This window comes from Rhinolophus ferrumequinum, chromosome 28 (assembly GCF_004115265.2).
Source record: "Rhinolophus ferrumequinum isolate MPI-CBG mRhiFer1 chromosome 28, mRhiFer1_v1.p, whole genome shotgun sequence".
Classification (NCBI taxonomy): domain Eukaryota; kingdom Metazoa; phylum Chordata; class Mammalia; order Chiroptera; family Rhinolophidae; genus Rhinolophus; species Rhinolophus ferrumequinum.
In genome coordinates this window covers 3,059,649-3,072,709 of record NC_046311.1, presented here as the reverse complement: position 1 = coordinate 3,072,709, position 13,061 = coordinate 3,059,649, and the positions used below count along the sequence as shown (strand labels likewise).

The window sequence follows — 13,061 nt, the reverse complement described above, 5'->3', positions numbered from 1 at the left end:
CTTACAGGGGCAGGTCTCCCACGTGGCCACCCCATCCACCTGGGCTGGAATCCCAGCACAGAAAATCCAAGGAAATATGAGTTTTCACTCTGGAGTCTTACTTACTGTTACCCACTGGCCCCGTCCACGCCCCTCAGACACAGAGACAAGACCAGAACTCTGCTGCAACGTGTTTATTATGTGCCAAAAAAACTACACCACAGCTTACTCCACACATCTGTAGGAGAGTGCAGTCTTGCCTGCATATACTACAATGAGGTAGAGACTTCACACACAGCTTCACAAAACCCACAGAGTAGCTGGGATATGCAACAATGCAACGTCAGCTCAGCGGGGGGGGGGGGGGGGGCGGGTAATGACACTGGTTCTTTGGCACACAGCTTCCCAAAAAGGGGCAAGTAGGTTTTAAAAGAAAGAAAGAAAAAGTCAAGTTTTTAAATTCCAGTAGCATTTCAGTCGACTGCAACTGTTGCTTCACACATTTCTCAAATGAAAGAAACAGGAAAGGGTACTTGTCCCCTGTAAGAGAAAGGGCTCCTGTGAGCCTTCATCTGCCCCCACCAAAAAGCAGCCCTTTTTTAGCTCAGTTACAAAAGAAAAAAGTCCTGTGACTTTGTGATTAAAAACTTCTATCAACCCTCCCCCCCAAATAAGTGCAACTTAAGACAGTGCAATAAACCATTTAAAACTATATACAGCAGCCGCGCTCCAACACCGTTTACCCGGTCCAGTTTCAAATCCAAAATTTTTTTTTTTTCTTGGTTGCAAAAAGCAACTGTGAGAAACAGTGACCAGCAGTCCCCCAGACACAAATTTGCTATAATGTTAAAAGCTGCCAGGAAACAAAAAAAAAAAAATCTCTTGTTCCAAACGACTTAAAAACTGTTTTAAGGAGTGTAAAAAGGAACCGGTAAAAACCCTCGAGCGTAAAATATGAAATATGATTTTGGTTTAAATGAAGAGCAAAGTCTCCTTGTAGTTTACAGTAAAAAACACCAGCTGAACACTCAGTTTATGCCGTTCAGGTGGGGGTTAAATAAATGGAAAGGCACTGTATGGCAACTGCAAGAATGAAACCAATGAGACCTGCGCATCACCACCGTCGGTATTGCAAGGAATGTAAAAAAAGCGCTTTCAATAAATAAACCTAGATGTAGGCATCGTGTCAATACCTTCTGGACACGTAGTTCTTTTTTGCTTTTTTCGTCGGCAAAATGAGGAACTAAATCTGGGAAAACTACAGAGTCGCTTGGAGGGTGAGCCTGAGGGTCCTTGCCCTGGCCCGCCCCCTGAAAACAAAACCCGACAAAACTCATTGTGCATTAATTAGTGCAGAAACAAAGACAGATTCAGCAAGTGCAAAGGTGACTACGATTTTCCCTTGTCCTCGGGCAGCCAGCTCCCTGGTGGCCAGTGGCCTGGCGGCTGGTGCAGGCTGCTGCCTGACCTGCAGCCTGAGGCGCCACTGGCCCCGAGGCCAGGCCGGCTCCTCTAGCTGGAATCCCGGTTCTTCTGGTTCCGCATCAGTGGGCTGTGGTGATGCAGGCCCTCGGTGCTGTGCCGCCAGTGCCAGCAGCTCCGGCAGAAGTACTTGAAGCATACCTGGCGTGGGGGAGAAAAAGGGAGATAGGCCTCGCCTGTGTTAGCACCGGCCAGCCCTGCTTGCGTCGGAGTGGGATTCCTGATGGCCTCTGTGGGGCTAGCACGGAGGGTCTCGGGGAACCCTGTCACCCCGACCACAGAGGCCTGAACGACCAGCAAATCCACTGTCTGTGCTCCTGCGGGTGCATGCGGGGCTCCCGCTGTGTAGAGGCCGGGCCAGCTCGCTCGTCCCCCCCACTGCTCCTCTAGCCCCCACTGGGCTCACGCATCACTAATGTGGGTGCTACTATGCCAGGGCACTTAAGACAGTGACTCCAGATCCTCCCGTAGACAACATGCCTTCCTCTTCCCGCCAGGTGAGGACAGGTGACGGGGTGTGCACCTCGGTCTCCGTCCCACGTCTGGCTCTGAGCTGTGTAACCTGCAGCAAACCACTGGCCTCTGAGCAATGACTTGAAAACGGGGGGTCAGCTGCAAAAGATCTGACATAGTAAAGCCTGCTGAAGAGGCTGATCAGAGAGACACTCGTTCTCAGGCTGGACCCAAACAGACTCCACACCCTCGTTTTGGAGTCTGTTTAACGACTGTACCCAGAGACTCCAAACCTAAGCGACAGCACTAAGCACAGAAGGCTGTGAGGCCCCACGCTGCCCCTCCTCACTCGAGCAGACCAGCACCACTGGCACCACTCGGAGACGTGTCAGAAAGTCTCAGGCCAGCTCTAAATGCACTCAATCCGGATCTGCATTTAAACAAGGTCCTCAGGTGATGTGTCTGCATATTCAAGTGTGACAAGCGTTTCTGCCCCAACACACCTACCACCCAGAAACACTGCGTCCTGCCTGTTTCTGACAACTGGGGGTACAAACATCAAAAACAGTCCCAAGGCGGGCAGCCGGATGGCTCAGTTGGTTAGAGCACAAGCTCTCAACAACAAGGTGGCCGGTTCAATTCCCTCATGGGATGGTGGGCTGTGCCCTCTGCAACTAAAGATTGAAAATGGCGATTGGACTTGGAGCTGAGCTGCGCCCTCCACAACCAGACTGAAGGACAACGACTTGGAGCTGATAGGCCCTGGAGAAACACACTGTTCCCCACTATTCCCCAATAAAAAATTTAAAACAAACAAAAAACAGTCCGAAGGTTCAGAAGTAGGGAAGGAGTCTGTGAGTAGGGGAAGGTCGCCTAGAAGGCCGCCGACTTCTGAGCACAGTGCCTGGCTCACAGGCGCTCTGACCACACCCACGCAGGTCCCTAGCATCCTCAAAAAGCACCCATCCATCATTCCTGTGCCCACTGCCAGCCTCCAGCCCATGCACGAAGAGAGCCCAAGTCTCTAGACAACTCAGTGAGCTGTCCCAAGGGTTCTGGGTCAAGCTGTCAAAGTGTGCCCCTAGTTTCACTATCAGCACCCCCTGTGCTCAGATGACCACAAGGTATCCAAGAACACCAACAATCTATGTGATGTGTGGGGTGACCATTTGTAACTGAGGGCGGGGACTTCCTAGACAACTCAACTGCCCAAGGGACTCACCTGATCTCGACAGAAGAAAGGACCAGGCTGAGAACTGCAGATATGACACAGAGAGTCTTCTAGGTAGGGGTCAATCTGAACCTGCGTAAAGCACATGGGGAGAAGGAAGTGGCCCTTAGTACCAGGAGGCCACCGGGCTGGAGGGACGGCCCCTGCTGGGCTCTACATGAGAAGGCAGGGTGTTTTCTGTGTTCAAGGTGCCTGGAGAGAATGACGGGCAAAGAGTACAGAGATCCTGGAGGATAGACGCACACCCTGCAGGGTCAGGCTGGCAGCCTCTGCACTTTGGGCCACCACACACACTCCTGTCTGGCCTTGTCAGGACACTGTACCCCAGTACTCTACCTCCCAGCGACAGGCAGGCGTTAGGAGGACGCAGATCAGAATGGAAGTCGTGCTGGTCAAAACCAGTGAGGGAAGGCACCCCACATGCTGAGAAGGCTCAGTACCCTCTCCTGAGTCCAAGACCAGGCCCCTAGATGCGAACCCCACCAAGTCCCCAGCAGCTTGGCTCCCTCCCTGGGAAGCCCCAGCTCCAGTCGCAGGCCTGCCCTGGGGAGTAACTGGCCCAGGCCCCTCTCAGGGCCCCAAACCCACTCACCTTCTTGGTAAACTTGGTGGTTTTGATCTCCACAAAAGCAGCACTGACTGCTTTCAGGTAACTCCGGTGGTTATTGAAAGTCACACGACCAGACCCTGTTATAAAAACAACAGAACCAATTTACCTTCTAGCCAAATTCTCCCAAATGCCACTTGTTAACACTCAGGAAACCCTGCTTCTAGACCAGCGATGTCCAGAAGAAATAGAATGGAGTTACTTACGTAACTTTAACTTTTCTAGTACTTGCATTTAGGTGAAAAAAAAAAAAAGCGGTGGAATTATTTTAATATATTTTATTTCACCCAATATATCCAAAACATAATTTCAATGTGTGGCACTAGCTGCATTTCAAGCACGCAGTAGCCACATTCAGCAGGTGGCGACCGTATTACACAGCGTGGTTACAGACCATGATGGCTCCGACCAAACAGGAATGGGGGAAGGATGTGCTGACCGAAATGGGGAGGGAAGAGCAGTGGTGTAGGCGGATGCACAGGTGAGGTTTGAGGGCTCCGAGTGGAAACGAAGATGCAGACGGAACCTCTCTCTGAAGGTGGGCCCGGCAGGCACACCCCTCCGTCCGAGCCTGGCAGGGAGGCGGCACAGCCTGGCCCTGCCCAGTGCTGCCCCTGACGTCCCTGTTCTCGGTCTGTGGTGCAGCGTGATGGGCACACGGTGCTCCTTCCTGACCTGAGTGTGGGTGTGCAGACCAGGCACCAGGGAAGTGGTCGGCCAGGCTCCGCTCCACTCCAAAGCCACCACTGAGACTGTTCTGCCTGCCCAGGGCACTGCCCACTGCCCTCCGCTCTCAGACGGGCTGACCCACGGACTCCGTCTGCTAGGACAGCAGAGGCCAGGACCACACTCTGCTGGTGACTCGCCCTGAGTCCTCCTCCAGCCGGACGTGCTCCCAACCCCAGACAAGGCCGCTTGTTAAGAACTCTCAACAAAGGGAACCAGGCAAGTTCAGGACGTCCTGGCCGTTAAATGTAGCATCGCCTGCTGTCTGGCCTAGGCGGGGCTGGCTGTGAACGCTGAGCTTCCCACCAAGTTCCTGCCTCATTTTCACCTCCCATGGCCTCCTGTCACTTGGGGTTTCCCCTTCATGGGACGAGGGAGACAGGGAGGTGCAGCGTGGTCAGTCCTGAGGGCTTATCTAGAAACGGGTGCTATGCTGCTGGTTTGTGCCCATCTGCAGACCTGGGTCAGCCCCCCCCCCACTCCCACGGGGAACTATCCCAGTCTTGGTCTGCCTCCCCGGGGCCACTGAGCTTTCCCACAGAAGTGGGACACGCACCAATGGGATACTTGTGCTTATCGGTGTCAATGCCGGCGTACACCACTCCACCAAATAGGTCGTTCAGAATGGCTGCCAGGGCCTCGGCGTTGAGCATCCCGTGCAGAGCGCCCACAAACACCGTCCTGCCGGGGTCCAGCCTCTGAGATGGGCTCCGGATAAAGTTGCTGTCGGCCAGGACCCAGGGGATCACCTGCACCTGAAAACCACCGAAAGGTGTGTCGGCCCGGGCCGGGAGCCACACAGGGAGGCTCCTGCATGGAGACACACAAGCTCCCGGAGACGCGGCCGCCGGGCCACTGAGCCCGGACAGCGGGCAGAAGGTGCTACCACCCAGTCCAGGCTCACAGGCCAGGCGCAACCCAGCCCAACTACACTTGAATTTTACTGAGTCCATGTGTGCAAATGGTGAAAATAAGTGGTCCAACAGCAGTCAGTCAGCTGCAGGGCGTGTACAGTACCCAGCTGTCACCCCAGGAACCTAGCTATGTGTCGTAACCACCAACTGTGGGGTTCCAACAAAGGACACGGACATGGTGTGGAGTCCTTGGGACGGGAAGGATTCAGATACACTGCAAGCTGGGAGGACAGAGGCTGGAAACGCTTCAGGTATCTGTATGACATGGTCACCGGTGCGATGTGCCGGGGCAGTGGGAATAACAGGAGAGGCAGGAGGTCACTGACAGCTTACAGAGCAGAGGGACATTAGGACAGCGGCTGACGATGTCCTTTGCCTCTGAATCCCAAGCCTGGAACAAAATTTGGCACAGCAGGCAGGACACTGCACAATCCAGTGTGCTGACTGATGACCAGTGTTTTTGGAAGATTACTCTGTGAAGATCTAAAAAACAAAGTCTTGACGCAGGAAGAGATGTGAGGTAGAAAGCAGCAAGGAGCAGGAACGGTGGATCAGGGGACCGGAGCTGAAGACCTGGAGAAGGCCAGGGCACTAGGCACAGAGCAGGCCACGACCAGACTCCTCAGCAGAAGAGTGTGAGAGCTCAGACCACCTGGGCAGTGGGGAGACACCCAAGAGGAATCAGGACTGATGACTTCCAGGCCCAGGGGACGCTGACAGGAGCACGCCTGGCAGACGTTACTACGGGGGCCAATTTTACAAAGCGAAGGAAAAGCCCATTTTGCTTTTTCTACTCCCACGGAGCAGTATCACCATCTTGGCGCACATTCCAAGGGCCACCAAGGCTTTCCGAGCTTTTCTTCCACTGAACAGAAGAGTTGAGGATTACAGGGCGTCCCAAAGGAAGGTGGTGCTCAAGCAGGATGTGAGACCAGAGAGGATGGGCGTGGCCTCGAGAGGAATGGACCCACACACATTGGACGTCGCTCTTTCCAGCTTCCTTTCTAAGAGGCGATGTTCGGGCCAGAGGGGCCGACTAGAGTAAGAGCAAAATTCGAGCTGGGCGACTGACCTTCACGGGCAGGGGCTCACCGATACCATACTAGTGCCCAAGGTTGCGTGTGTTTTTCACACATGGTTGGGAGCATCTGCTGTGTCTGCTGTGGGGGAGCAGGGCAGCCTTCTTGTCTTACTGGGCACACGCACCTGCAGCCTGCAGGTCCACCCACCCGTCCTGAGGAAACCCATGGCCCCACACGCCAGCTACCCGAGCCCAGAAAGGGCGTCATGCTAACTCACCTCCTTGCAACGCATCCTTCGGCTGGACATCTTGAAATAGTATTCACTCAGGCCGTCTGGGCTCAGCGGGTCATGAGAGCAAGCCTGGAGCAGGGCCCGGACAGACTTCTCCAGTTCAAAGACCAGATACACATACCCTGCTCCCAGCGAAAGGAGAAAGTGCATTAGTCCCGCAGGAGGCCCCTCCTCAGCCTTGCTGTCACAGCTGGGAGTTTCTTGCAAGAGAGAGAGGGCCTCCTGTGCGAGACACAACCTTGTCCGACTCTGGAGAAGTCTTGCTGAAGGGAAGCACTCGCTATACCTGATGCCCAGGCGAAGGGAGGGAGATGCGTACCATCTCCCACCTCAGTCGGGGAAGGGACTGGACGGCAGGACGGAGACAGTCATGGCCACACAGCTATGTGTCCCAGGACACAGAGCAGGCTTGGGTCATAGAGCCAGGCTGTCCTGGCAGGAGGGACAGCAATTCCGTGGCCCATCTGCCGGGACGGAGGCACTGCTCTAAAAGCCTAGTTAGACCACGGGTCCAGTTCATCGGAACATTTTCAGTGAAGGTGGGGCAGAGTGAAAATAGCACCTGCCCCTTCCTATAGGGAAGGGATCTCATTTCAGACCAGTGAGGAATCAGGCGCTTGGTCCTCATTCCTGCCAACTCCAAAGGGATCTCAGAATTAGGTCAGGCAACAACATAACTGGGCAGGAAAGGCAGGCAAAGGAAAGCTTTTCAAACACCTCCTTTTGAGAGGAAAGGAGCTGCTGGGTCCAGGTTTTGAGGGAAGTGCACAAGGAAGTTTCACGCAGGGGTTTCAGAGGCAGCTCCAACCACAGGAAAGTCTGGACGGATGGAACGTTAGCTCAGAAGAAATAGAGGGATGTGCTCCTTGGAGAGAAGTGCTGATGGCTGAAAGCTGTGTGCTCCGAGGTGCCCACACCACGTTACCAGCATGCAGTGGCGACATGCCAGCACCGTTCAGTGCAAGTATGTGCCGGGGGACAAAAAAGCTCCTACCATGTGTTTATTACCTTTCGGCGTATTACCTTTGGGAGGACACCGAGGGTGCTTGCCATCCTTACCAGGCCACTCCACACTCAAAGAGCCAAAGACACGGAAGGTGTTAACCAATCCAGCTGCCGAGAGATGGAAAGAATGGTGAAGCCAAGGCCCCTTCCTCCACAGGAAGGAGCAAGCACAGGAACACCAGGATTCTCCCAGGCTCATGCCCCTGGACGACGACTCAGAATTGACCTCGCTCTCAGTGACAAGTGTAAGGTGACAGAGAGCACCATAGGAGTCTAGGAAGTGCACCCCTCCCTAAGCTGCTCCTGTAACACCCTGTTATAGGAGGAGCTCAGGCAGAGGCTCCGTCCCCGCCTCAAGCCCAAGTTTCATGCCCCTAAAAGATGGCCCAGGTACAACGCCCGAAGCAGGTCTCGGAGATTGCTCACCTTCCGTGATGTCCCAAGGAACACCTCCTAGAAATACTTTACAGGAATAGATGGGGTTCTTGTAGTTCCGGGGAGGAAGCTGGCCACTCCAGGTGCACGTAGCTTCATTCACAGCTTTGGCAGAGACAGAGAGAAAGGGGGTCAGAGAATCAACCAAGTCATTGCCCTTCTTGGGGGTGAAGTTGTCCAGAAAGAACTGGACAGGCCACAGTCCTAGCCTGGCTGCCTGGGAGAACACCCAGGACTCTTCTGAAAGGCAAGAAAACTGACAACGCCCCAGTCCGGTCAGCCCAGTACAAGAACCCGAATTCACTAAAACTGAGAGATGTGCAGGGTAAAAATGACCACAACAGAAGTCATTTTCAAACACAGAGCAATATTTTAACCAAGCAGTTTTATCTAGTTATTGCTTATAATACTGATTAATTGAAATTATAATTACTTGAATATAAACAGAGCAATTTGTATACAACATCCTCAAGACATACTGGTAAAAAATGGGCCTTCTCTCCAAATGTTCAAATGAGAAATATTCGACTCTTATTTCCCTGTTTTCATTCTGAAAGCACCAATCACAGAAGTGAGGACCCGGCCAATAAAAACCACCACTAGCAACCCAACAAGACACAAGTGTCTCAACTGTTCCCAAGTAGGAACTACGCCCGACCACTGCCAGATCTTCCATATGGTACCCGAACAGACACGGGGCCTTCCCCTCAGCTTCCTGTTTGTACCAAACACAAGTTTGTCCAAACCCACTGAGGTTTCTCTGCCTCGGACTCAAACGCCTTGTTAAAAAACCCGTTGCTGTACAGCAGGGGTGTCCAAACTTTTTTCAACGTTTTTCACCAAGGGCCATATGCGGTAAAATACACAAACGGCCGGGCCACTCTCTCGAGGTGACATACGTATTGCCTCACCTGGTTTATTTAAGTAAACTAAATATATTTTTGGAATTTGCTGCGAGCCAATTAACAATGGATTGCAGACCGCAGCGGGCCGCAGTTTGGACACCCCTACTGTAGAGAGCAGATACCCTCTTCTGTTTGGCCTGCCCTGACAATTTCTAGAGGCCTCTCTGTTTTCGGTGAGCAACTTGGCTTTCTACCAGTCCGTAATCCTGTCCCCATTCAGTCTGTGCCGTTTCAGATCAGAGGCTGACCTTAGTGGGGACGGCTCGTCCTTGCCCACTTTACTCTCTTCCTTCAGCACTGGGGCAGAGAGCCCACGAACGAACCATCGTTTTTGTTCAGGGCAGTGGCATGGAAAGCCATTCTCTAAAGGGCACAGGCCCAATGTGTTGCTCCAGCAGGAAATTGGGCACCATCAGCAATATTTTGCGAACAAAAACAGAAGTCGATATAATGGCCTTGTCCAAAAGCATGGTAATGTCAATAGAAAACAATGGCACTAGAGAAAGCACAAAGAGGGGCTGCCAAAACCATGAAGCGAACGGGGCAGCAGCACTGCTAGGGAGTGTGAGATCCAGGACAGTGCTGTGAGTAGAAAGACAGACACACTGAAGCCTCTGGAAACCAATGGAACGGAGACACTGAACGTTCACGAGTCACCAACACTGACCCTCAGAACAGCCGTCAGGGGGCACGTCCCTGAAGCTTGGTAAACAACGACCTGTCATTCACTGACTTCCAAGTAGTGGTGTAAGAGGGAAAACAGATTCAGCATGTACTGACGAGCAGCTAAATGACAGAACCGAAGGGTCCCAGGAGGCCAGGGCACTTGAGGATATCCCTTACCTCAGAGGCTGACAAATGGACCACCCCCCACCCCAGCGCACCCAACTTGCCAGTCAGAAAGCCTCGAGACAGAAAGCTCCAGCAGGGGTTGTCTCTGAATTAGACAGAGGGAGGCAAACAAAGTTCTGGGCATCCTTTTCAGGGTTTCTCTTGAAGACGCCCACCCGGGAAGGAAGCAGAAGGGACAGCCATGCATGGCCAGCCTCCAGGGAGCAGCACAGGTGAGATGGAGCCAACCCCTCACAGGACAGCCCTGTACCCAGGTTATCACCTCCTTCCTCTCTGCTCGGCCTCACACAATTCCTGAGTTGGTCCCCACAGCACTTCCTCCACGGACAGACCCAGAGGCTTCACCATGCAACCAAGTCCTCGTCTAGATAGTCGGCAGTCTGTGACCTAAGGCCGCCTGCTCTGCTCCCAGGATGAGGCCGAGGCCTCGGGCCCCAGGCATGCGCACTGACTCACTCACTCACCTGCAGCCTGCCGGTGCAGCTTGGCCTCTCTCTCTATGCTGAACGGGTCTTTGGGAGCTTCCAGGAGGTCCCAGGATGGCCAAACAGAAGCTCCTGGCCATCTTTTTGATGCACTGGTTGGGGAGGGAGTGACTGCAGCGAGAGCGGCTTGCTCTTGGTCCATTCGGGAACCAACCCCCATTTTTAAAGAATCTCTGGGACCACCCCCTGTCAGAGACAGGAAGGGCAGAGGGGGCGAAATGCGAAGGCTTGACTAGGGGAGGAAAAAGGAAGATAACAGGTTCTTAAAGGACAGTTTTGTTATAAAAGTAATAACCACATTATAGAAAACATGAAAAATAACATTTAGCAGGTGATATGTTTTCTTTTACACTTTCTTCGTATGTATTAAGATTAGTTGTCCTTCTCCTATAATTTCAACAAGTTCCTTTTTCCCTAATTAAACATTGTTTTCATATTGTCAGTCTTCATACTTTTTAATTAACTTAGGATATTCTAGAAAGGGAACGAACTACATCGCCCTGACCTATTCCTCCATTGTTAAATAGATAACTTTCCAAGTTTCCAGGGTTATAAAGAAATACTTTACGGTGTAGCTTCTTCCTATTTTGTGTTTTCTTTAGTCATATACCTAGGTCTAGAGTGTCAAAATGCTTTCCATGAGAGCTCTGTTGTAAATACATGAGAATGCAAGTTTCACTACAAACTTGTATCAAGGCTTTAAGTTCTACTGACTTAACTGGGTGAAATGCTACTACATTATGAAAAAAAAAGAAAACTAAGCCACTCAACAGAGTATTTCCCAAAAGTTCAAATACTGCCTGTAGCTCCCCTTCTGTGAGTTGTCTTTCCAATATCCTCTCATCAATTAACCCTTGGGGTGAGGTATCTGAGAAAATTCTTTAAAACAAAATCCCACAATATTAGTTCGTTATGAGGTAAATGTCCACGACTGAGGCCCATCTAAAGTGACGTAAACAGAACCAGAAGCACGTCATCCAGCTCCATGCTACAGGCGAGTAAACAGTGGCCCAGAGACTCCGTGGGCCCTGTGCGTGGTTACCCCTCTGGAAGCAGCCTGAACGGACAGAAGCAGTGCAAGGTACGAGCACCAACGCCAGCTCTCATGCTCTAGGTGAGGCTGACAGGAGACCAGGTGGGTGCCAACAGGCTGTTATGAATGGGAAAGTGTAACCACAACAGAAGCTGCCTGTCCTGGATACGAAGAGAAGAGGTAGGAAAACAAGCCACTCTGTTCACTGAATAATCAGCTCAGAGGATTCAGTAGTAGAGAAGCCAGCATCAGAAGGCACCTGAAACTGCTTTTGATTTTGGGATGATTTCTCATTGCCATGCCCATCTATTTCCTTCTACTATCTCCTCTTCCTCATCTATCCTCATCCCCTGGCCAACTCCATTTAGCACGGGGCCTCACATGTCACACATGACTGGAGGAAAGGAGCACGGACGCAAAATGAACTGAGGCTGTATTTCATAGATTAACCGTGGTCCAGACTGAGAGCTACCATGGATCAGTGCAAAGAACTTCAGAGCTGAGGCTGGAGCCGGTCAGATCTGGATTAAAACCCGAGCCCTGCTAATTATAGGCACATCTCAGCGATACTGTGGGTCCTGTTTCAGGCCACCGCAATAAAGTGATCTCGCAAGAAAACGAGTCAGAATCTTTTTGCTGGTGGAGCATCCAGCCTTCAGTTTGTCAACAATGAAACACCTGTGAAGTGCAATAAAACAAGGTATGCCTGTACGAACACGTGATTTTTAAAATCATCACTTAAAAATGTTGAGGTATCATACATAAAAGTACATAAATGATACTGTTGACAGGCTAAAGAAAACCCCACATAGGTCAGGAAATAGATCACTGCTAGAACTCCATGTTTCCTTTTGAAATTAACTGTTTCCCAGCAGCTCTTGGAATAGCCTGTAAAGTAAGTCCTCAGTGCAGGTCCCGACATGCACTGCTCCATGGGTGCACAAGGCATCCCTCCTTCTGTTGAGGATGAAAAGTTCTATGCGTGCCCACGACAGCCTCCACACCTCAGCCTGCACTCTGGTGGACACGCATCCCCTCAAGCTCACTGGCCCCCCCACCCCACCCCTCAACAAGCTACATACAATCAAATCTGACAGATGATCTGATCCTGAGCTGAAGCCACTGGTGTCTGAGTCAGAAGGGCTGCTCGAACGGGAGTCCAGGATGGGCCGCGTGTCCAGGCGGGATCCTCTCACTGAGGGTGCTGGGAACTTGTCCAAGTCAGATCCAAGGGGGTCCAGAGGCAGGAAGCTCAAAGGGGGCTTCCCCAGGACACTGCCCAAAGGGTTGTGGAGCATGCTGAGTACTAGGAAGAAGGAAAAGGAAGTCTCACGACCTCTTGCTCTTCTTCCCAGCCAACTGCACTTCCCTCTTCTCCCACAGCCACCCAATAGACACCACACGGCACGACCATTGAGAGCCTGACAGAACCACAGCGACAGTATAAAGAGCAGTTACACATTCGGTGCCGACACTGGCCACCAAGGCCCACTGCCGGCAGTTAGAGGACAGCTTTCTGGAGACCAGAGGTCCTGCTGTAACAGCAGCAGCGAAAGCCCTGCCCTCTGCCCCCAGGCTTCAGGGTCAGTGCCAGCATTTGGGAAAGTGTGCGTGAGGACCCCCGTCACAGCTGCTATTAA

General features: G+C 52.2%; 1 protein-coding gene across 9 annotated transcripts in view; it reads right to left on the bottom strand.

The window, feature by feature from the left end:
• Positions 1–158: 158 nt before the first annotated feature.
• Positions 159–13,061, bottom strand: part of CPEB1 (cytoplasmic polyadenylation element binding protein 1) — a 52,487-nt gene continuing 39,584 nt past the window's right edge. For 8 of the 9 annotated variants that reach the window (XM_033100285.1, XM_033100291.1, XM_033100282.1 and 5 more), the window contains 9 exons: positions 12,504–12,727; positions 10,368–10,620; positions 8,138–8,251; positions 7,715–7,819; positions 6,692–6,828; positions 5,035–5,233; positions 3,738–3,832; positions 3,137–3,217; positions 159–1,602 (listed from right to left, as the gene is read on the bottom strand). In XM_033100285.1, coding sequence (XP_032956176.1) covers positions 1,492–1,602; positions 3,137–3,217; positions 3,738–3,832; positions 5,035–5,233; positions 6,692–6,828; positions 7,715–7,819; positions 8,138–8,251; positions 10,368–10,620; positions 12,504–12,727 — 1,319 coding nt within the window. In that variant the 3' untranslated portion in view covers positions 159–1,491. The remainder of the gene's footprint in view (positions 1,603–3,136; positions 3,218–3,737; positions 3,833–5,034; positions 5,234–6,691; positions 6,829–7,714; positions 7,820–8,137; positions 8,252–10,367; positions 10,621–12,503; positions 12,728–13,061) is intronic. The other variant, XM_033100284.1, reaches the window with a different exon arrangement.